The sequence below is a fragment of the Phascolarctos cinereus genome, unplaced genomic scaffold (assembly GCF_003287225.1).
Source record: "Phascolarctos cinereus isolate Bilbo 61053 unplaced genomic scaffold, phaCin_HiC Scaffold_4;HRSCAF=312, whole genome shotgun sequence".
Lineage (NCBI taxonomy): Eukaryota > Metazoa > Chordata > Mammalia > Diprotodontia > Phascolarctidae > Phascolarctos > Phascolarctos cinereus.
Window position 1 is genome coordinate 674221771 of NW_027555847.1, and position 25188 is coordinate 674246958.

The 25188-nt window shown below is 40.7% G+C and overlaps 1 protein-coding gene across 6 annotated transcripts in view; it reads left to right on the top strand.

The window, feature by feature from the left end:
* The first annotated feature begins 2747 nt into the window (after nucleotides 1-2747).
* Nucleotides 2748-25188, top strand: part of SGTA (small glutamine rich tetratricopeptide repeat co-chaperone alpha) — a 50612-nt gene continuing 28171 nt past the window's right edge. For 2 of the 6 annotated variants that reach the window (XM_021008922.2, XM_021008923.2), the window contains exons 1-2: nucleotides 3475-3497; nucleotides 18747-18885. In XM_021008922.2, coding sequence (XP_020864581.1) covers nucleotides 3489-3497; nucleotides 18747-18885 — 148 coding nt within the window. In that variant the 5' untranslated portion in view covers nucleotides 3475-3488. The other 4 variants (XM_021008920.2, XM_078154099.1, XM_021008921.2 and 1 more) reach the window with 4 other exon arrangements.

Here is a 25188-nt window from a genome sequence, read left to right on the forward strand (position 1 = left end):
TTTTGACAAGTTCACTTATTTTAGTACTTCTTTTTAAGGGAAAAGTTTTGAAGAGACCTACCTTTAGAGGTAGCTTGGTCAGGTCCTGCTACCTACTGCTACCACCTACTACCTACCTCATAAGACCATGGTGAAGAAAGCATTTTGTAAATTGTAAAGCTCCATAAAATGTGAGGTAATGTCATTGTTTCGTAATTTACATTGACTGTGCTATAAGTTGATTTTTCTGGATATCACTGCATTTAAATACTGCCTGAAAATATTGAATACTTTTCAAATCTCCATAGGATTTAAAGCAGAGCAGGACCTTAGCATCTAGTCCAAAGTCTTCATAGTTGGGGAAACTGAGGCCTACAGAGTACAGAGGGACTAGAGTCCTGATTCAGGACTCTTTCTAAAATCAGTGCTCTTCAAGTTGCAGTATATGAATGTAATGGAATACTATTGTGCTGTAAGAAATGATGAACAGGCTGACTTAAGAAAAACCTGGAAAGACTTACATGGTCCGATGCTGAGTGAAGTGAGCAGAACCAGGAGAACGTTGTCCACAGTAATGACTGATATTGATAAACTTAACCCTTCCCAGCAATAGAAGGATCTAAGACATCTCCAGAGGCCTCGTGATGGAAAATGCTATCCACGTCCAAAGAAAGAACTATGGAAGTTGAATTGCTGTTTTTTTTTTCTCTTCTGTTGAGTTTTGTTTCCTCTTTCTGATGGTTCCTCCTACTGGTTTTAATTTTTACTTACAACACTACTAATGTGAAAATATGTTTAATAGGAATGTATATGTGTAGCCCATATCAGATTGTGTGCCGTCTTGGGGAGGGTGGTGGGGAGGAAAGGGGAGAAAAATTTTAAACTCAAAAGCATATGGAAGTGATTATTGATAAATCAAAATAAATTAATAAAATTTAAAAAAAAAGAAAAAATAAAACCAGTGCTCTTTCTATTAATTCACCATCCAGCAAACCTTATTAGATGCCTAGTAGCTCTGCGTCTCCAGTATTGGGGTTATCAAAGGCGAAAAATGACAGTTCCAGCCTTCAAAGAGTTTTACAAAGGAAAAGCATATTTTAAGAAAGATACTAATAAGCCTGGAGTTAGGTCCTGCTTATGACACATACTGTGATCTTCACTGGGCAAGTTACTACTTCTCAGTGCCCCCAGCCTCCCTAACAAATCGCAGAACAGTTGGGGATCTCTGTGTGTGGAGGGAGTTTCCTCACCAGGAGTTCCGTGAAATCATGGATTTGGACAAAAGTTTTGATAAACTGGAGAGGGTCCAGAGGAGAAAGACAAGGATAGTAAGGGGTCTGATTCAGGTTCCAAATAAGGGAAACCTCCTAATCATCAGATTTACTAAAATGAAACCCACATAGCAACTAGTGGGTTAATCTTACAAAAAAGGTTTTCAAGAACTTGGTGGGACCTGAATGCAGATTGAAGACACTTTTGCTTCATTATTCTTGTTGCTGTTGGTTTTGTCTGTGATTTCCTTCACAGCGTGACTTGCACGGAAATGTGTTTTGCATGACTACACATGTATAACATATGACAAATTGCTTGCCTTCTCAATGGGGGGGAGGGGAGAGAGAGGGAGGATTTGGAACTCAAAATTTGAGAAGAGAAGGCTAAAATTGTTTTTATGTGTGATTGGGAAAAATAAAATATTAAGAAAATTTTTTAAAGGTCTTTAAGGGTGGATGATCACTTTGTCACAGAAGTTTTTGAGAAGATTCTCTTGGCCTAGATGGTGGTGCTTGTCAACTCAAAATTCTGTGAAATTCCTCCTAGCCATCCAGTGCGATAGGCTGCGTCTCTCTTTATGTCCTATCTTTCACCATTAGAATGTAAGTTCTTTGAGAGTAAGGTTCCTCTTATTTGCTTTTATTTGTGTCCCCAGCACTTAGCACAGAGCTTGGCACACGTAGTAAGAACTTAAAAAGACTCTGTGCTGTCTGTGTGACTGAACAAATCATTTAGCTCTTCGGACCCCCAGTTTTCTTGTTAGTAAAATGGGAATAATTATCCAATTACACAGCAGTTGTTGTGAGGCTCAAACAAGATAATTTCATGTAATGTGCTTTGCAAATTTCAAAGCTTTATTATATCAATATATAATATATTAACAAAATTATAAATATATTAAACATTTATATAATGCAAATAAATTTAAATTGCACATTTATATATCATATAAACATATATAAAAGAAAATATATCCCACATGTGAACATACATTATGTCTATATTATATAATTATATAAATGTCAGTTATCTTGCAAATGAGGAAAATGAGGCTCAGAGGCTGAAGGCCATAAGCTCCTAGGGGGCGGGGACAGTGGATCATTTGTGTGTAAGTCTTTGTATCCTCAGTGCCTGAGGTGCTGAGTGCTCATACTTAGAAGGCGCTTAATAAAACGCTCTTTGGGCCAAACTGAATTTAGACTGGAAGTTGAGTTGCCTAAAGTTATAGTTAAGTGGTAGGCACAGAATGCTCCTAGTCCAGAGCCCACGGGGACAGATGCACGTGACCGAATTCGTCACAGAATAATAGAGAAAATGAGATCATTCTTGGGGGGGGGAAGACTAGTGCGGGGAAGGAGGGGCAGAAGAGGATGGAGTCCCCCTCCATCCCACAATGCAGCACTCCGTTCCTCCTCTCTATGGCCAATAAAACGCAGAGCATGAACCCGAGGCTCCAATGGCAGGCTGTCCACTTCCGGGTCGGTGAATGGTAGCGCGTGCTCAACTACTACAGCCCCGGTATTCTCTAGGGCTCGTCGTCATTGGCGCCTGCGCCGCAGGTGATTCGGCGGAGGCCCGCGAGAACAGCGAGGGGGCGGAGCCGGGCACTGCCTCCGCGCCATCGCCATGGTAGAGGGGAAGAGGCGGGACGGCCGACGAGGTGAGCAGGCGTCGGCGCAGGCGCAGGAGCGGAGTCGGAGTCGGAGGCTCGGGAGCTTGTTAAGGTGAGTGGCGGCTGCGGCGCCGGCGGCCGTCGTGGAGCTGAGGGAGCGGGAGGCCGGGACGCCCTTCCTCCTCAACTGTGGGCCCCGAAGCTCTGCGCCTGTGCCCGCGCTCCCCCGCCCGTCTTCTCTGCTGGCTCCCCGAGGCGAGCGGGCGGGCGGGCGGCCGGCGTGGGGAGGCCCGGGTTCCGGCCCAGGCTTCGGCTTCTCCGGTGGAAGGCAGTGGAGAAGCCGCAGCCTCTGCAGGACCCCGGAGCGGCGGAGTCAGGGGAGAGCCAGAGCACTGAGGAAGGGCTCATTGCTCCCCTTTCCCCAGAGCCTTCCTGGACAGTGGAGGGGACCTTGGGGGGCTCCACGCTAACCCCCTTCTTTCACAGCGGAGGAGACCGAGGCCAGAGAGCCTAAGGGGCTTGTCCAGGCTTCCCCCGGGAGGAGGGAGCCGCCGAGCCTGCGTTCGAACCTGGCACCTCGGACCCGCCAGTCCGAAGGTCCTGCCCCTGCACTCAGTGCTCTCCTATGAAGTGGGTAGGGCCAGAACTGCCATTCGTAGCGTTAGTTGAGGAAACTGAGGCACAGGGAGAGGAATAGACTTGCCCAAGGTCATGCGGCTATTAATTATTAGATCTCTGGTGCTTAATCCTAAGTCTTAGGATTCTGAGGGCTCTTTTCCATCTTAGGTCTCATTCGCGTTTAAAAAGCCCTTCCTGAGATGATGGTCTTAACCGTTTGGGACTGGGATTTGTGTCGTGCTTGTAAGCCTGTGCAGGCGTGTTATCTCACTGGGTGCTCATAGCACCCCTGTGAGGTAGGAGGGGATAACTGCCCCCATTGGGCACTTGAGGACACGGAGACTCAGAGACATGAAGTGTGTTACCAGGGGTCACTTAGCCGGTAAGTGGTAGAGCCAGACCTCTAAAGCTGCTTTAGCTCTACGTCCAGCGTATTTCTAACACAACTACCACACTGAACCTGCTGTTGTTCATTTAGGGGAGCTGTGGGAGGGGGAGTTAGGACTGTTGACTGGGGATTGGTTGTCTATGACAGGTGAAGCGCAAATCAAGAAGGGTCTAAGTGGAATGGGAGTCTTAAGTCAGCAGGTTTTACTGTCCTTTTGAACTTTTGACTGGCTGAGGGACAGGCATGGAAGAGACATTGGTTTGTTTCCAAAAGAAACAGAGGAATTATGTATTCCTTTTTTTTTTTCTTCAAGTAGTCAGAGTTAAGTGACTTTGATTTGAACTCGAGTCCTTCTGACTCCAAGGCTAGTGCTCTATCCACTGCACCACCTAGCTGCCCCTAAAGTTATGTTCTCATGGAGTTATAACAGAACTTTAAAGTCGCAGAAGCTCTCAGAGATCGTGGAGTATCATGGATTTAGAACCTTTAGAGATCTAGTCCAACCCTCTCATTTTTCTTTTTCTTTTTTTTTTGGCAATTGAGGTTAAGTGACTTGCCCAGGGTTACACAGCTAGTAAGTGTCAAGTGTTTGGTCTGAGGGCGGATTTGAACTCAGGGCCTCCTGACTTCAGGACCAGTGCTCTATCTATTGTACCACCTAGCTGCCCCACCTCTCATTTTTCAAATGATAAAATTGAGACCACACAGGCAATAAACTCCTGAGCATTAGGATTTGAATTCAGGTCTGACTCCAAATATAGTTCTTGACCCCATCCCAAAACCAGGTGATCCTGGTAGCTCTCCAGTCTACTTTGCTATCTCCTGCCTCTTTGTAGTCTGTGCAACAGCATCGTGTAATGCATAAAGCTTGGAGGAGCTAGAACACTTGAGGTTGAGTGCTGACTTGGCCTCTTCCAGCTGTCTGAATGTGTCAAAGTAAACTTCATTTTCCTCACCTGGAAAATAGAAGGTAACAGTCCTTGAGCTAATTCCTGTCCAAAGTTGTGAAGCCTTCTCCAGGGCATTAGGAGGCCTGAACTGTAGTCCAAGTTCTGTCCTAGCTGTGTGATTTTGAGCTAGACTTTTATTTCTTCAGTTTGTAAGTTGAAATGGCTAAATTGAGAGAATCTCTTAAAAACCCTTCCTTCTCTAGGATTCCAAGAACAGCAATTTGTCTGATAAATTTTACCTTAACCTTAAATTTCCTGTTCTTGGGTTGAAGGCTTAAGAGAAACAAAAAGGTTCACAGGCTCTAAAGAACTTTTTGGTTTTTAGTGCATGTTTCTGGGAGAATTGTCTGCACTAAGCTCTCCTGTTTGACTGATTGCAACTGTTTAGATGCTTTATGGGAACCACTGAAGCCATTTTAAAATTGCCTGCAGGTATTTTGAAAAGTATCTGCTGTTTTGCAGAGCATTGACTTAATGCTGAGGAAGAATCAAAGTTTAGATAACCGTAAAGATTAAATGGAAATAATAGCAAACAAAAATATAGTGAGCATATTACATACAGATAATATGTATCTTGAGGACTTTCCTTGAGACTGCTGTGCCCCCCCACCTCCACTTTTTTTATTTTTTTAACTAATAATGGCCAGAAAGTTGCACCTTAGCTCTCGCAGGGAGAGGCAAACTTCGAGGAAAGGAAAAGGGCCTTGTACTATGAGTGAGGAGAATGTGGTTCAGATGCTGCCTCTGTCACTGACTTACAGTATATCTTTAGATATGCTATTAAGAGACTTGGGACTTTGGGTCTCAAGTTTCCTTGTCTTTAGAAGTTGGATTGGATGACCTCTCTAAAGTCCTTTCCAGCTCTATAAACTGCTTTCCTAGGAGTTAACATTAATTCTTCTTTTTAAAAATGACATCTGGGAGGTAGTGGATAGAGCACTGGCCCTGGAGTCTGGAGGACCTGAGTTCAAATGTAACCTCAGATGCGTAACACTCACTAGCTGTGTGACTCTGGGCAAGTCACTTAACCCCAGTTGCCTCACCCCCCAAAAAAGGAAGTAAACTTTAAAAAAAAATGACATCTGGAATGAACATGTTAATGTTAGTGAGACTAGGAGATGTATGCTTAGTGGTGTAGATGTTTAAGGTCCTAAAGTTCACTTTTTAGGAAGATTGATTTTATACAACTCTATTGAAATCTCTCGTTCATGATTATAAACAGCAGTCACACATTTGTGATTTAACCAATGTAGGCACTCGTGTCTTTTTGCCAGTTGCAAATCATTCATGTCTTTTTGTTCCATGTGGTAATTCTTGTCTGTGTCTTTTGATAAAGGATCCACCCAGTGAACTAGAGGCCTTCATGGATGCCAGTCTAACATTGGAACTGTTTATCTCCTGTTTCTTGCTCTAGCTCAGGCGTTCTTGCCTGTTTTTCTGTCATATCCTGCTTTGGCAGTCTGGTGACAGCATGGACCCCTTCTCAGAATAACATTTTACAAAAGAACCACTAATTATGTTGAAATACACTCATCAAAAATTTTGTGAAAAGGTGACATAACCTCCCACTGCTCACTGCCCCTTCCCTTTGCTCTGACTCTTGGACTGGCTCCATTTCCTAGCCATGCCTGTTCTTGATAGCTTTCCACTAGCTTTGAAGGTTTGTAATTTTGTAAAATCCTCAACCAGAATGATAGATGTAACCTGTTAGGGGGCATGTGTTACTCAGAGGATCTGGTGATGAACAGAAGATGGAATTACATAGTCTTGGGGTTTGTTTCCTCTCTTCCCTCTCGCTTCTCCCCATGAGTATCTTCTACTGGCATTTCCAGAGGAGATAAGTTCAGTTAACTCACCAAAAGGGTTTCTTCCTTTCCTGACGATTTGCTGGTATTTTACATTGTGGAACACCTACCCAGATAAACATATTGGAAGCAGAAGAAACTTTCATAAATTTTTTTTTAGTTCTGTTTCCAGTCTTTCATCATTACTATTACTCAATGTAGCCTTTTACATGTGCACACACCTCCCGACTACCTGTTAGCTCAGTGGTGCAAGTGTTATCCTCATTTCACCACGAAGGAACCTGGGGCTTAGCCTACTGTCTTGTAGCTTATGTTAGAGGCAGAGCTAAGACAGGAACTAGAGATATCCAACTTTTAAATTCAGTATTCTTACCACAGTGCTACACTAGGGTTTATACCCCTTGTAGCAATAGCTTAGCTATGTTTGTGAACAGGATATATCTGTTCCAAAACCTGTTTTTTGATTCAAGGAGCATTTATTAAGCACTGATGATATTTGTCAGATGATAAAGCTTCTCTCCTCAAGGAAATTGTAAATTTAATAATTATATTAAATAAGTTTAATTATGGCACAAGTTGGAACAAGAAATCAATTAAAAGAAGATGCATAGAAGGGTTCAAGTAGAGAAACTTAAGGAGTTTGAGAGAGGGAAGAAACAACTCTCCCGGCAGTTCCCAGGGAAGGTTTTGCCAAGGAGATGACCTCTGAGTTGTGACTTAAAAGAAGGGAAGGATCTTGACAGGTGGCATTGTGGAGGCATTCCATTTCAGACATAAGGGATGTCATGAGCAAATGCATAACAGCTGGAGAGAGTACAATGAAAGGAGGGTGGTTTTTAATTTAATTTAGCTAGAATAGAGAGTACATAAATGGGAGTAATTTGAAAAGAGCTGGAAAAGTAGGATTTGAACTGTGCAGGGCCTTGATAGCCAGTGAAAGGCAGTAGGGAATCACTGCAGGTTTTCAGTCAGAGAGGTGATGTGTTCAGATTTGCGAAATTAGAAGTACTGCTTTGGCACCTGTGTAGAGAATGTATGGAAGAGGAGAGGCAGGGAGAAGGGAAATGATAGGAGGCTATCATAATAATTTAGGGGAGAAGAGATCAGGGCTGGAACAATGTTGGTGAGTAGTGGAGAGGATTGCTACTGTTAGGATTTGGCAAGTAATTGGATGGTGAGGAACAGAAGATTCCAAGGTTTTGAACCTGAATGAGCTGAATGAAGTGTTGGCCATCTTAATCGAAACTATTTAACTTTCCCATAGTTCTTGGTTTCTCCAGGAAGAAAGCTTCTCCCATAAGGAGCTTTAGATTTCTCTTTCCATGACAAAACTGGAAGGAAGGGAATTTCCTATTTTTCATTCCCTCTAGACCCTGTTAAAAGACTTCCTCCTCCGCTACTATTGGCAACAGTCACATTTTCTGCTTTTTAGCTAGTTGTTGAGTAAAGCAGAATTTAAAAAGTTGTAAATGGGTAGTGTCTTCCCTTTCTATATAGCACACACTGGGTTCTGCAATAGTATTGTATCATGTCACTAGCCATCTGTACCTAGCAGCAGTTTAAGTTAGAACAGTATCTTCTTACATTTCTGTAGAATCCTGCATCTGAAGATCACAGAATTTAAAGCTGGAAGAAGCCTCAGAGATTATCTAGCCACCTCATTTTACAGGTGAAAAAACAGACCCAGAGAAGTTAGCTTACTTGCCTAAGGTTATACAAGTAGTAAATAGAGCCCCAGGGTTCAAATTTAATTCCTAGGTATTTTACAAATTCATATTGTAGGTCATGCATGAATTTGTGTGTAGATATATCCACTTATGGCTCATTTATCCATTATTATCAAAGAGTGAAGTGTAACATAAAGGGACCTCATAAGTTGAAGTTTCTAGATACTGAAATTTCCTCCTTTAAATTCTGTTTACTTCAAAAGATTGATTTCATTGACATGGGTTTTCCCTTTTCCAACATAGATTGTAACCTTTCCACTCATTTTTAAGTCAACAAACATTTATTGACTACTTACTATGTTCGAGGTACTGTGCTAAGCATAGGGAATACAAAAAAGGGCAAAACCGGCCTGCCCTCAAGGAGTTCCCATTCTAAAGGTGGAGAAAATATTCAAACAACTATGAATATACGGGGTAAATTAAGGTATTAGATGATTTCATGAGTTTCATTGACAAAAAAAAAATCCATTCTGGTATCGAGCCTCTCCAGACTTAGGCAGTTTGACCACTGGATGATAGGTATGCAGTTGGGCACTGGGTATTTTTGAAGTATTTCCTTCTTAGTGGAACTTGCCAAGGCTTGTGCTCCATTTCCATGCTCTACAAAAACTTAGGGTTAAGTGCTGTAATAAGTTTTCACCAGTACCCTTTTAAAGTGCTAAAATGTTTTATTTTCATCATTTTGGGTAAAAATATTTACTGTATGTTTTCCTGCCTTAAATTTTTTTTTTTTTTGGTGAGGCAGTTGAGATTGAGTGACTTGTGTCTGAGGCCGGATTTGAACTCAGGTCCTCCTGACTTCAGGTCTGGTGCTCTATCCACCTACCTGCCCCTCTACCTTAAATTTTTTTTATTGCTGTCTGTCTCTGTTTCTGTCTCTTTTATGTCTCCTACATTTCCCAATATATCTGTTCCCTCCCAGATGGCCATGCCTTATAAGAAAGACTAAAAAGAAGAAAACATTGAGCAAAGCTAACCAATACATCAACCAAGTATGACAGATACAGTATGACACCTATAGTCCTTTACCTACAAGAAAACAGGTTGGGAGGAGGTCGTGCCTTCTCATGTCTGTTCTTTGAGGCCAACTTTAGTTGCTGTAATTTTGCATCATTCAATTTCAGTTTTGTTGTTCTTTCTGTTTTGGTTGCAGACTTTGTGTATGTATCTTTCCTGGTTCTGCTTACTTTGCTTCAGTCCATATAAATCTTCCCAGACTTCTCTATTTTTTTTAAAGGGAACAAAGTTATTTATTGTTACACAGCGTCATTTATTAAATAGTAGTGTACTTTACTGTACGGAGGAGCACATTTTTAATTTACAAGCTGTTAACAAAAATCCAAGTCCAAGTTTTCTTGCAGAGCAATGCAAGCATTTCCCAGTGATCATTCATGGCTCAGCTGAAAACAGTCCCCTTTTAGTTCTGAAGGAATGTAGCTAAAGACAATGCCAGATGCCAACGAGCATATGGCAGTGTGACTTGTTAGTTCCACATTTCACTGTTAAGTCTGGTGTTACCTAGAGCAGGATTTCACTGTGTGAATAATGAAAAGCCATTCCTTCTGGAATTTTCTTTTTACCACATAGTTCTACAGAACAAGAATTTCATAACACTCAACCTCTATTTCCAAGAAATAATGCTTGATTACATTTCACATATATTTCAGACTAATAATTGAAGTTTGAAGGAGGAACAAGTCAAAATCTTGAGGATTAAAAAAGACATCCTTTGACTTCTGAAAGGGTACGGAAATGAGGTTAGGTTAAGGTAACAAATCACAACACATACACACGCTGAGGATTTGGCAAGAGTAACATGCATCACTTTCTGCCAGTTTTGTTTTTCCTGAAATGTTTTGCAGTGCTTAAAAGTGAATAAGATCTGATAAAGAGCATCAAGAAAGGTCAGTTAGTAAATTGGAAATCTAGTTTTAAAGCGAACTCCCTTTCCTATATAATCATGAATAACATCTGAGGGTCTGTTTATCCACCAGTGGATCCATGTGATTTTGCCATTTTTCTCATTTTCCTTACCCTAGGTCACAAAGAGCCACCATACTAACAGTCTGATGCCAGATCTCTCTGTATTTTTCAGATTCATTGTTTTTTGCCTTTTTTTTTTAAACCACATTACATTCGTGTACCACAATTTAAACGTTCCCCTATTGGTGGGCTTGTTTCCAGTTCTTTACTACCATGAAAAGGGTTACTCTAAATATTTTGGTGCCTCTAAGACCTTTCTTCTTATCATTGGCTGTTTTTTGTTGTTGTTGGTCCTTCATTCTCTAAGAAGGTGGTGACATCAGGGAGGTGATGCTGAGACATGCAAGTGAATTGGATTTAGGTGAGGGAGAGCTGTGCAAAGTCTCCAGCCTCTCCAGAGCCATGTGGGTCTAATGGCAAGATATAGATGAGGACGACTGGAGATGGCCTTGGATATAGTGGCCTTTTTAAGTTAAGGTCTTTAATAGGTCTCAGTTTGACTGAGGCAATGCCCATTCACTGATTAAGGCTAGGTAAGAAATGAGGCAGAAAATGGCCTCTTTTACCTAGTCAAAAAAAAAAAATCAATCTGGAAGAGGAAGACCCTCAGGGTTTCTGGCCAAAACAGAAACAGTTACTATTTACATTTATTCTGAGCCAATCAGGGCCCAAACAATGACCAAGTGAGGCTTGACCTGGGGCCTATTGTTGGCCCGTGTACAAGAGGCAGAGTGATTTGGGTTTAAGGCATGGTCCTTAAGAAGGAAGTCTAGCCTATAAACCCCAAGATATCTTGAAGTTTCAGTGATCAAAATTTACATTCCTTTGAGCAGAGCACCTTCAAGTAAGGGTATGATACCCTATGTGAACAGAGGGAAGGGAAAGAAGGAAGGAAGGAGAGAGGGAGCTGTGTTGTCCAACTGGCCGGTTCCAGTTGGGTTCCCAGTGGGGCAGCTTCTACTACTTATCATTGGCTGCTTAGGTGACCTCTGGGTCAAATAAAAAGTATGGACACTATAGTCATTTTCTTAGCATAATTCCAAATTGTTTTCTAGAACTTAATCTAAAATTTGTAGAAATGCTGGGTAGGACAGCACAATCTAATCAGGAAAAAAACCCCAAACATTTTTAGCTTCAATTATAGTTATTATACAAAGACGAGAAATTGCCTTTTTTATAGATGAGTAACTTGGCTGAATCAATTCACAGTTCCATAAACAGTGTATCAGTGTGTCTTGTCTCTTCACAACCTCTTCAACATTTTCTGTTTCAGTCTTTTTTCATTTTTTTCCAGTTTGTTGAGTGTGAGTTATCATTAGGGATTTGGAGCAGTTTTTCATACAGTTGCTAATAGTTTGGAATTAATTTTTGAATCAGTTGATAAACATTTATTAAACATCTGTTATATGCCAAACACTTGCTAAATGCTGAAGAACCATTTGTTAATATCCATTGCCCTTTTGTCCACTGGGGAATGATTTTGGTCTTATGTATTTGTATTGATTCTTTATGTATCAGATATCTGACCTTTGTCAGAGGGATGTGATGCAAGGGACCATTTGCTGGTTTTTCAAGGATGAGGTTTGTTGGTAGGCATCAGGGAAAGAGACATGGAGAAATTTAAGGTGAAAGAGTAGAGAATGATGCTGATGGGGTAGTCTGTGGAAAATGGAATCAAATGTGCATATAAAAGCATTGGTATTGGTGAGGGGAAGGGCATTTCCTTCTCTCAGACCTCAGTGAAATTAGAGATAGGAAAGGAAGATTTCTGAGTAGTTCAAGATGAGGCAGGAGAAGATTGAGTTCTCATGAATGGCCTTAACTTTTTTGGTGAAGTATGAGTTGAGATGCTTGGCAGAGAGAGGGTGAGGGAAGGGAGTGCTGTGGGAAGCTTAAGGAGAGATGAGCTGCTTTGGGGAGAAGGAGAGTGGATTGACTAGAGAGGACTAGAATGATTCCCTAACAGAAGAGGTGGAAAGAATATACAGATGTACATTCTGGAGAATGAAGTCAAGTGGGCCTTAGGGAGCATTGGTGACAATAAGGCTATTGGAGGTGATGGAATTCCAGCTATTTAAAATCCTAAAAGATGATGCTATTTAAAGTACAGCACTCAATATGCCAACAAATTTGGAAATCTCAACAGTGGCCACAGGATTGTAAAAGATACATTTATATCCCAATCCTAAAGAAGGGCACTGCCAAAAAATGTTCATATTACCAAACAACTGTGCTCATGTCTCAGGCCAGCAAGGTTATGTTTAAGATTCTGCAAGCTGGGCTTCAGCAATATGGGAACCAGGAGTTACCGGAAATGCAGGCTGGTTTTCAAAGAAGCTGAGGAACTAGAGACCAAATTGCCAGCATTCACTGCATGATGGAGAAAGCAAGGGAGCCCCAGAAAAACATCTACTTCTGCTTCATTGACAACACTAAAGCCTTTGACTGTGTGGATCATAACAAATGTGGCAAGTTCTCGAAGAGATGGGAAAACCGGATCATCTTACTTGTCACCTGAGGAACCTTGTATGTAGGTCAAGAAGCAACGTTTAGAACCAAACATGGAACAACCGATTGGTTTAAGATTGGGAAAGAAGTATGACAAGACTGTATATTGTCACCTTATTTATTTAATATATACGTGGAGCATATCATGTGAAATGCCAGGCTGGATGAATCAAAAGCTGGAATTAAAGCTGTTAGGAGAAATATCAGTAATCTCAGATATGCAGACAATACCAGTCTGGTGGCAGAAAGTGAAAGAGGAATTAAGCCTTTTGATGAAGGTGAAAGAGGAAAGTGTAAACGCTGACTTGAAGAAGCTTAACGTTAAAAAAATCTGAGATCATGGCAATAAGTTCCATCACTTCCTGGCAAATAGAGGGTGGAGAAATGGAAGCAGTGTCAGATTTTTACATTCTTGGACTCAGATATCACTGCAGAAGGCAACTGCATCTGTGAAATTAAACAATGCTTGCTCCTTGGAAGGAAAGCCATGACAAATCTGGACGGTATAGTAAAAAGCAGAGACATCACCTTGTCGACAGAGGTCCATATGGTGAAAGCTATGGTTTTTCCAGTAATAATGTAAGGATGACTGTGAGAGTTGGACTAAGGAAAGCTGAGCACTGCAGTATTAATGTCTTCAAATTGTGGTACTGGAGAAAATTGTGATGCCGGAGAAGACTTGAATACCTTGGACAGCAAGGAGAGCAAATTGGACTGCTCATTAGAAGAACAGATGCTGAAGCTTGACTACTTTGGCCAGGATTCATTAGAAAAGACCCTCGTGTTGGGAAAGATTGAAGGCAAAAGGAGAAGCAGATGGCAGAAGATGAGGTGGATAGATAGTGTTATAGAAACTGTGAACATGAGCTTGAATAGACTTTGGGAGACAGTGGAAGGTAGGAGGTCCTGGCATCCATGGGGTCACGGAGAGACACTCCTCAGTGATTCAACAACAACAAAGGATCTTTTGCTCTGTGGGGACCCAGTGAGATAAAAGGCTGGAAAAAAAGGCACATTACCACTTTGTGGAGAGGACCTTAAATGACTGCCATAAGAGTTTGAACTTTATTTAGAGGCAGTGCGGTCCTTTTTTACCAAGTATTGGCATACTTTCCTGCTTTTTCTTTCTCTCTCCCTTCGACATTTCTGGGACAATTTTTTCTAATCTTTCTTTTGTCCCTTTTACTTCCTACCTTGTATTTTATCTCAGTGTATGGTAATATTCTTGACCAGTAGGATATAAATTCCTTGAGAGAATTTTTCATTTTTGTCTTAGTAGTCCTCATCCCTATCACAGTACCTTGTATCTAGCAAGCATTCAACACATTTATAAATTGAATTGAATTAAACTTTTCCCGGTTACCACTGCTCACAAAACATTTAATACAGTGGGTCCTGTTAGTCTTCATTCTCCTTAGTGCTGGGATTGTGTTGGAGAGGACATAAGTCCTCTCATGCGGCCTCCCCTGTTTGAAGTGCCAAGGCTCGGTGCTGCTTTGGCAGCTTGGCTGATGTGAAACTTTGACTCAGTATAGCTAGGATTCTGTCTTGTCACCTTGGAAAGTTCACGCAAGCCTCTGGAGGAGTGTCCAGAAAGGAAGTTTTGGCTGACGTGTTAGCTCTTTAAAAGACTTCACTGGGTAAGGTCTTTCCTGGGTACAAAGTTCTTTTGATCTGGTGTAGACAAGCTTTTATAAAATAACAGTAGCATTTATATAGGGCTGCAAGGGTTGAAAAGTATTTTCTGTACCTCATCCTGCAAAGACCGAGTGAGTTTTTATTATCCGCATTTTCCACATCAGGAAACTGAGCTTCATCGAGGTTAAATGACTTGCCCGTGGCTACACATGATCAAAGGCAAGATTGGATCCCAGGCCTCTTATGAGTCTCGAGGTCTGTGCTTTCCGCTATGTCTATTCAGCTAAAAAAAAAAAGATACTTATTAATATGCCTTATTTATAAAAATTAAATCCCCAACTTCAACTTATTTATAAAAATAAGTTTTTGTTGAAACCTTTTTTATGCATCCTTAGGATTTCCTTGAATAATTCTCCTCCCCTCCCATCTAACAATTTTTTTAAAAAGTGACAAAATTGATCAACACATTGAAAAGTCTGAACATATTTGCAGTGTATCATGCTCAGGGACGTCCAGCCTTTGCAAAGCATGGGAGGGGTGTGTTTTCCCTTATCTCTTCTTTTAAGGCATCCTCGATCTTCATAATTCTGCAGCGTTCATGTTTGATGTTTTTATTGTGGTCTTTCTCTTTGCATTATTGCATCAGCTGTTGTGTATATTATTTTCTTGTCTCTACTTCGTTTTTTTTTTAAATTTTTTTAAACATTTTTAGGCAATTGGGGTTAAGTGACTTGCCCAGGGTCACACAGCTAGTAAGTGTCAAGTGTTTGGTCTGAGGTCAGATTTGAACTCAGCTCCTCCTGACTTCAGGGCTGGTACTCTATCCACTGTGCCACTTAGCTGCCCCTGCTTACTTCATTCTTAACTCACGTAGATGTTTTCTCTGTGTTCATTATATTTAGCATTTCTTACAAACAGTAATATTCCATTACATTCCCGTACTACCACAATTTGTTTAGCCATTCCCTGATCCCAGTCTCAGATTATTATAAAACTTTTTCCTAATAGTATCAGCAAGCAATTTGTAGAGTTCCTTGGGAATTGTATCTTGTTGAACACAGTAGATACTACGGTAAATTGTCCTTCAGAAAGTACATTTTTATCAAGAGGCATAAAATATAACAACAGTCCTAAAATGTAGGTAGTATGGTGGCACATACTACGAGTGGAGAGATCCCTGGGCCTGGAGTCAGGAAGACCTGGGTTCAAATGTGACATAGTATGATACTGGGCAAGTCACTTAACCTCTGCCTCAGTGTTCCCAACTGTAAAAGGGAGATGATAATAATAGCACAGGTGAGATAATATTTGTAAAGAACTTAGCACAGTGACTGGCACAGTAGGCATAAATTCCTCCCTCCTTCCCTCAGTTTGAGGGAGTTATCTGACTGGCCCACGGTCAAGTAGCAGTGCAAGAGCTGGGGTTTGCCCCCAAGTCTTTTGACTCTAAATTCTGTGTGTGTATGTGTGTGTGTGTGTGTGTGTGTGTGTGTGTGTTTTTCTGATACCATAGTTGCTCCTGCAGAAATGCTATGAAGCAGCCTATTATAGTATAGAAAGTACTGGGTTAATAGGTAGAGTTTCAGAGCTGGAAAGGAGTTTAAGAGATCGCCTAGTTCTGCTGTAATATCCTACTCTCCCCCCTCATTTTCCAGCTGAGGAAATTAAGGTAAAATGACTTGCTTCAGGTTATACTGGTAATTAATGACATAGCTGTGACTAGAACTTAGGTCTCCTGACTCTTGCTCGGCTCAGGATGATCTATCCAATGTATCGGGAGGTTGGGTACTTGTCCCAGCTCTTTGACTTCCTGGCAGTTGCTTTACCTCTTGGATCCTCCATTTTCCCATCTGTAAAGGTGGGTTAACAATTCTTGCCTTTCCTACCACATACGTAGTATTTATTGTTTTGCATATAGAATGATTGAACGCATATCAAAGCAATTTTTCAACTTCAAAACAGCTTACAAATGTAAGCAGTTATTCCAATTTGATAACTATCTGTTAAGTTCCTAATATCAAGTCACTCTGTTAGACCTTTCAGAAATAAAGATAAAAAAACAAGACAGTGTTTTCCTTTAAGGAATTTATATCTTCCTGGGGAAAATGTTGTACAAATTGAGAGTAAAATACAAGATAATTTATGGAGAGAGAGGAGACTAACTGGGAGAATTAGGGAAGACATCATGGAAGAAGTGGTATCTGAAGTCATATTTTGAAGATAAAGATTTTGGGATGTGGGGATGAGGAAATAGTATTTTTTTAGGCTCCAGGGATGGCATGTATGAAAGCATACAAAGAAGAGATAGCATGTTCAGTTCCTAGAACTCAGTTGCTGGAGTGGAATATAGGCGTCATCAAGGACAGTAACATGAAGTAGGTCTAGAAAAGTAGTTTGGGCTCAGACTATGGAAAGTCTTAAATACCAGAGTGAAAAGTTTATATTCTTTTCTAAATGAAGTACAGAGCTGCTAAAGATTATTGAGCAGGGGCAGTGATGTGGTCAGGTTTGTGTCTTCAGATTGCTGGCGCAACTCCCTGGAGAACGGACAAGCTAGAAGCAGGGACACCAGTAAGGAGGCTGTTACAATAGCCCAAGCTGGAAGTGATGCTGGTTTCCATGTGGGTGGAAAGATGAAAGAAGCCAATAATATTGGATATTAGAGGTGGAAGTCACAAGACTTGGCACTTGGTTGCTTTTGGGGATGTGAGAAAGGAAGTAGTCAAAGATGGCTCAGATTAAGAGCGTGAGTCATGGACATCATGGTGGTGCCCAATTCAACCAACATCTGTATGAACAGAAATTGGGAAGTTTGAATAGGAGAGGAAGTTTGTTTATTGTATTTTGAATATGCTGAGTTTGGGACGCTGACAGAATGTCTAGGTAGGGATGTTAAGGAGACAGTTAGCAATGTAGGGCTGGGGTCAGGAGTAGGATTATTGTTAGGTATGTAGATTTAGGAATCACCTACATAAAAAATATTTGAAACAATGAGAGCAAATGAAATCATGACTGTATGTTGTGAGTGCCTGTGAAAGGGGGGGGACCCTTCCTCCCCCTCCCCCCCAGCCTCAGCCCAAAGCCTGACCCAGTCACACTACATCCTCTCCCCAGCCACCTCCGGAAGCTGGAAACAGGAGAGAGGCTTGGCAGGCAGGGGGACCTCTCTATCTCGAGGCATTAGATGGGGCTGGGGCACGTGGGTACCCCCTCCCCAATTTCCCCCAGCCTTGAATCCCTGCCCTCCAATCAGTGTTGGAAGCCCGATCTCCTCTCTCCCCCCACAGTGACTGTCCTTGGGGATCACTCTTCTGACTTCTGTAATAAATGACATTTCTGACAAGCAAAAAAAAAAAAGAAAGAAATCATGACTGTAGAAGAGGGTTTAGGACTCCCTACACTTCGTGGATATGAGGTGGATGAGGCTTTATAAAGGAGCTGAGAGAGAGCAGGCACTTAGAAGGGAAAAGGGAGCAGCCAGTTATGAGGTACTTGCTGTGTGCCAGATACTGTACTAAGTTTTTTACAAATATTTTTTCTTTTAATCTTCACAACAACTCTGAGAGGTAGGTGCTATTCTGATCCCCACTTTTATAGTTGAAGAAGCCAAAGCAGATGTTAAGTGGCTTGCCTAGGATCATACAGCTAGTGTGTCTGAGGCGGGATTTGAACTCTGGTCTTTCTGACTCCAGGCCAAATGCTATATTCACTGTACTACTTAGCTGTCCTGTACACCATTGAAAGGAGTAGAAAAGTGTCAGAGAAGCTAATTGACAAGCATTTTTAAAGTGCTTATTACTGTGTGCTAGGCATTGGAGTTACAAAAATAAAGTAAAAACAGCCCCTGCACTTAAGGTTACTCTCATCTCATTTATTCTGTACGTTTCTTGTGTGTACCAATTTATGTACATGTTGTCTCCAGTCAGAATGTAGGGCATTTGTAGTAGACCCATTTGGCAGGAGTACATCAGTAGAGAAGTTGAACGATGACAGTGACCGTTGTTAATGATAGATCAATGACTGAGGTTTTCTTTGACCCTTTGAAGAAGGGTATTTAGGAGTTTTTAATGTTGAAGCTACATTTCAGAAATCTTAGTTTAAATTAAGGTATTAAGGTGTGTGTGCGTATCCCCAACTTCCCGCCCCCCATCAATCTGGAAAATGCCAGAGAACATGCAAGAAATGAGAAAGAGGGAACATGCAAGAATTATAGCAATCATATAATTTCTTTTCATCAATAATTTTATGACTTGATCTAATCCACAGATCTTGAAAATCACAAGATCCCTCTTCAGAGCCATAAAGATGGAGGACAAGAAGCGCCTTGCTTATTCCATCATCCAGTTTCTGCATGACCAGCTGCATCATGGAGGCCTTTCTCCTGATGCCCAGGAGAGTTTGGAAGGTGAGCACTAGCACCTTTCTGACTTTTATCTTGTGGTTTCAGGGGTGCTTTAAAAAGTTAAGAGTATCTAATGTTTTTGTAGGGGTTGACTATCTCTCTGCTGGAGATCACTTTTGTTCCAGCACCTCACGAAATAATTTAGCTTCAAAACTATTGTTCTAATATTTCTTTCTGTCTTATGGAGTTCTTGATTTCTGATTGGTCTGTTATAATTTTTGAGGAGTCTCATAACTAGGTGAGGTTTAGCATTTTCTGTTCTAAGCTATCCCCTGTTTTTTTCTCTCTAGAGCTTTTATTTTATTTTTTAAATATCTTGCTTAATTTCTTCTAAGTAGCCATGGAGTTGTGGAAAATCCATTTTTTGGAAAGCCTATTTTTTCCTTTTGAGTCTCTGCTTACAATTGTTATTGAGTTGTTCTCTTCTTTTGGGGGAGCTCTAGATTTTCAGCAGTTTTTTGTATGAGTTGATATTTTCTTTGATTTCACTCATCTTTCCAGCTTTAGTTCCTGGCTCTGTCCTGTGCTGCACCTTTGAATGAGGGTGACCAGCCCTGTTTGGTCTGACCAACCCTGAGTCACCTGGGTGCCTTCACTTATCTCCACTTTCTAGGCTTTGGTCCCTCTGGATCTTTGAGGTTTGGAGAATGAAGTCATCAGAGACTACTCTAATGGCTGAGGAGACCTCATGTTGATGCCAAGGTCACCACCCTGGGGCTTTCTTTGAGGAACTCCCTGCTCTGGCCACCTCCTGACACAGAAGCTATCTGGCACTGGTGCTGGTTTTGTTAGAGGACCCCTTTCCTTTAGCTTTTGGGGATCTGACTGACCGATTCTGGGATAGAAGAAGTTATTTAGTATAATTTCTTATTGGATTTATTGATCATAGTAAGACCTAATAAGGTCTGGTGTGAACTTGAGGGTTCTGAAGATGCCCAGCACAGTGATCTGCCTCCAGTTCAGGCAGCCATCCTGGCCAAAAGTCCAGTAGTTATGTTTCATGTTCTGCTGTCTTCTACTTTCATTGTTTTTCAGTTACTTAGGAGTTTGACTTCTCTTTGAAGTATATGTTAAGTTTAACATGATAGTACTGACACGCTGCCCTACTTGTCTTTATCCTTGTCTAAACTTCCCTCTGTTCTCTTCAGGGTATTTTTCTAACATTTCTTTGATATTCTTTTCTACTTTTGGCATTACTCATTAGTACCCCCCCACCCCCATCTCCTGCAGACACAGAAGAGTGAGAGTGGGAGCGTGCACACACAGCTCTCCATCTCAAAATAAAAGCCTTCCCTTGTAAGAAAAGTGTATTTAGTTAAGCAGAACAAGTTTACACATTGGTCAAGTCTAAAAATGTTTTATTCTGCACCTCTGGGCTATCACCATCCTATATCTCTTGTACCCTTCGTAGCTAAACTCCTTGAAAAGGCCAGCCACAATAGGTGCCTCTGCTTTCCCTCCTCTTACAAATCTGGCTTTTAATCATTCCACCGAAGTTGTTCTCTCCAAAGTTACCAGTGATCTCTTCGTTGCCAAATCCAATGTCTTTTTCTCAATCCTAACTATTATTATTATTTTTTTAAAGGCAGTTGGGGTTAAGTGACTTGCCCAGGGTCACACAGCTAGTAAGTGTCAAGTGTTTGGTCTGAGGCTGGATTTGAACTCAGGTCCTCCTGACTTCAGGGCTGGTGCTCTTATCCACTGCGCCACCTAGCTGCCCCCCAATCCTAATTCTTCTTGTCCACTCTGCAGCCTTTGATAGTGTTGATCACTCTCTCTTCCTTGATACTGTCTTCTCTCTAGGTTTTTGGGATGCCACTTTCTCCTGGGTCTCCTGCCTCTCTGACCTTTCTTCCTCAGGCTTCTTTGCTGGATCCTCATCCAGATCACGACTTCTAACTGTAGGTGTCTTTCTTGGGTCTTCTTCTCCTTCAATACCACTTCATTTGGTGGTCTCATCAGCTGCCATGAATTTAATGACCATCTCTATGCTGATGATTCTCAAATCTGCCTTTTCTGTCTCAAGCTCTCTGCTGATCTTTAATCTTGAATCTCTAACTGCCTTTTGGACCTCTCAAACTGGATTTCCAGTAGACATCTTAAACTCAGTTATGTCCAAACTAGAACTTATTGTCTTTCCCCCTGAAATCCCCCCCAACTCATCCCCTGCCAACGTTCCCTATTACTGTTGAGGTTACCACCATCCTCCCAGTCCCTCAGGCTTGCAACCTAGGAATCATCCTGAAATCTTGAATCCAAGGCCTGTTGATTTCAGTATTGCAACATCTCTTGAAAATGCTACCTCTTTTTCTCCTCTGCCTGCTTTAAGTCTCTCCACACTCCAGTCCATTCTCCATTGCTCAGCCACTAAAACCACAAAAGTGACATGATCCCATCATGTCACCCTCCTACTCAGTAAACTCCAGTGGCTGCCTGTTGCCTCCAGAATCTAATGCAAAATGCTGTGTTTGGCATTCGAAGCCTTTCCTAACCTAGCCCCTGCCTATCCTTCCAGTCTTCTTACACCTTATGCCCCAACATGTATTCTTTGATCCAGTGACACTAGCTTCACAACTGTTCCATGAACAAGACATTCTTCTCTTGGCTTTGGGCCTTCTTTCTGGCTTTTCCTCATGCCTGGACCACTGTCCCTCTGCTCTGACTGCTAACCTTCCTGACATCCTTTACAGGAAGCTTTTCCTAACACCTCTTCATTCTACCTAATTAATTTTCAATGAATGCTTCTGTTAATTATTTCCTGTTTATCCTGCATATAGTTTGCTTTGTGTATATTTGTTTGCTTGTTGTCTCCACTATTAAATTTTAAGCTCCTTGAGGGCAGTGACTTTTTTCCTCCTTTTTGTATCTCTTGCATTTAGCACAGTGCCTGGCACATTAGTAGGAGCTTAATAAATGTTTATTGATTGATTGCTAGTCTTGAAATCAGGAAGATCTAAATTCAAGTTCTGCCTCATACACTTAGCTTTGTGCCCCTGGGCAGATCATTTTGTGTTTCTCAGCCTTAGTTTATTTATTGTGAACATGGGCTTTTTAATGACCATACTGTAGGTTAGAACATCCCTTCTTCACAGGGGAGTAGGACAATGGAGTTACACGACAACCAGCCAGTTAGAAGGATTTCTGAGGCTTGGCTGCTTGACATACCAGGGATCTTTTGCAAGTGAACTCTAGCTGAATCTGGAGCTGCCAGAAACCCCAGACCAGCTCAAGGACAGCTTTGAGCGGCAGCTGCAGGCTCAAGACTTTGCTCTGGACTTTCTAAAACATCTTGGCTTATTGTGTCTATAGACATCCCACTCCCCTTAAACTTCCCTTCCTGCTTGGAAGGCTCTAGAAGCTCTGTTATCTCACCCTTTTCCCCCTGCTCTTTGAGCAGCTGAGAACTCTTTCCCTCGAAGGATCTTCTTTCCCCTGCAAGTTTTTTTCTCAGACAATAAATATTCTGTAATCTGTAATTAGACTGTTTCATTTAGGGTTGCTCTTTTTGGGCCTTGGGTCTTCCTTTACCAATATAAAATGAGAATGATTATAGTGCCTACCTTACAGGGTTGTGAGAATCAAATGATATGATGTTTATAAAGCTCTTTGGAAACCTTAAAGCATTATCTAAGTGCATCTTCTTCTTACTGTTGTTATCATTATCTCAGTGTTGGGATTGCTGGATCATATGGCAAGGAGAGTTTAGACGCTTTTTCTGTGTAATTCCAAATTGATATCCAGAACAGCTGAACAGTTTCTCAGCTCTATTGTGTATCAATGTACTTACCTTCCTGTAGCTCCTCCTGAATTGTATCCATCTTTTTTTCATTTTTTTGCCAGCTTGCGTGGTATGAGGTAAAGTGTCGGAATTATTTAAAATTCTAGCTTTCCTTTTGAAAACTATTCAGATACTTGGACCACTATGCTTTGGGGTACAGTTCTTAGTGTTAAATATTTTGGTTTCCTATATATTTTGATATTGGAATTTTGTGAGTGACATTTGATGCAAATATTTTTACCACTTTTTTTCTTTAGTATTTATATCTTTATTTTTTTCATGCAAAAGGTTTAAAATTTTCTGTTGTCAAAACTGTAAATTTTATCTTTTATGATTTGTCTCACTTATTAAGTATTCTCTCTCAACCATAGTTGTGACAATTTCCTGATTTTGTTCTCTAAGTTTCTTTTTTATTGTGCCTTCTTGACCTTTCATATTCTGTTTACAGAGATATTTTTAGCTTATTGTGGTTTATATGACATGATGTTGGTCTAAAATTAATTTCTCCCAAACTTCTTTTGTTTTCTCAGCAGTTTGACAAAAAAGGGAGTCCTCTTTCCAGTATTTTATTTTCTTAGGTTTATCAAACATTGAACTGTTTTTGAGTGTTTCTGGTTTTTGCTTATCTAGTCTGATCCATTCGTCGGTTCTATTTTTTTCTAAACTAATACCAAGTAATTTGGTGATTACTACTTTATAATAATTTGAGGTCTGGTAATAGGATGCCTGCTTCCTTCATTTATATTTTGCTCCATTATTTCCCTTGAGATTCTAGATCTCTTTTGATCTTCCAGATGAATTTTGCTTTTTACACCTCATGTTATATGAGCCACTTAACCTCCTTTTTTTTTTTTTCAATCTTTGATGTTATTGTTTATTGCCAGCATGTTGTGCATGGGACACTGTAGTTGTAGCCCGCCATTTGTGTTTGAATGGCTCATTGAGGCATCTGCAATTAGGATTCTTCTTTGATTCTGAGCCACATTAACCTCAGTATGACCAAAACCCACAGATTAAAAGAGCACAGGCCTGAAGGAAATTGTTTTTGTGTTTTATTTTTTTGTTTGTTTTTAGCTTGTATTTACTATTTTATTTTCCCCTAGTTACATGTAAAGACAATTTTAAACATTAGTTTTTAAAACTTTGAATTCCAGATTCTCCTCTCTCTTCCCTCTCCATCCCCACCCTACATTGAGAAGGCAAGCAATTCATTATAGGTTGTACACATGTAGGTATGTAAAACATATCCATAATAGTCATGTTGTGAAAGAAAAACATAAACAAAAAAACTCAAGAAAAATAAAGTAAAAAAAAGGATGCTTCAATCTGTATTCAGACATGATCAGTTCTTTCTCTGGGGATAGACAGCATTTTTCATCCTAAGTCCTTCAGAGTTGTCTTGGATTTGTTGTATTGCTGAGAATAGCTAGGTTATTCACAGCTAATCATCTTACAATATTGGTGTTACTTTGTGTACAGTTCATTTTACTTTGCATCAGCCCGTACAAGTCTCGCTAGGTTATTGTGAAAGCATCCTGATCATCATTTCTTATAGTACAGTAGTATTCCCTCATAATCTCATACTACAACTTGTTTAGCCATTCCCCCATTGATGGGCATCCCCTCAATTTCTAATTCTTTGCCCTCCAAAAAGAACTGCTATAAATATTTTTGAACATATAGGTCCTTTTCCTTTTCAGGATATAGACCTAGTAGTGGTATTGCTAGGTCAAAGGGTAGGCATGGTTTTATAGCCCTTTTGGCATAATTCTAAGTTGCTCTACAGAATGGTTGAATCAGTTTATAACTCCACCAATAGTGCATTAATGTCTCATTTTTCCCATATGCCCTCTTAACATTTGTCAATCTAATAGATATGAGGAAGTACCTCAGAATTGTTTGAATTTGCATTTCTCCAATCAGTAGTGAGTTAGAGTATTTTTATATGGCTATGATTTTGATTACTTCGTCTGAAAACTGATCATATCTTTTGATCATGTATCAATTAGGGAATGGCTCTTATTTTTATAAATTTGATTCAATTCTCTATATGTTTGAGAAATGAGGCCTTTTGTTGCTTCAAATTGTTTTTCACAGGCTTGAAGGAAATTGTTGTCAGTCTTTTTAAGTCCTGTTGAATCATCATTAAACTGTTTCCTCAGACTGTCAGGGATATTGGTTGTTAGTGCTGGTTCAGGAACAATTGTTAACATTAGAAAATCTCACAAACATATTAAATCGTTCTAGTCATGCATGGATCCCTCTGATGCCTTTCAGCATAAAGGGTAGTTCTAAATCTCAACTTTTTCTGGTGCCATGAAAAATGATAACATTATCTTATGTGGAAAATTGGTTCTAGAGGAGCTGGTATAATGGGAAGACCTTTGGTTTATATAGCCAGACAACCTTGATTCAAAGCCTCGCTCTGATACTTAATGGCTGTGTCTCCTTCCCTGTGTCTTATTTTTCTCCTCTAAAATGGGATGGGGGGAGGATCCGCTTCCAGGAGCCACAGTGGCGGAGTAAGA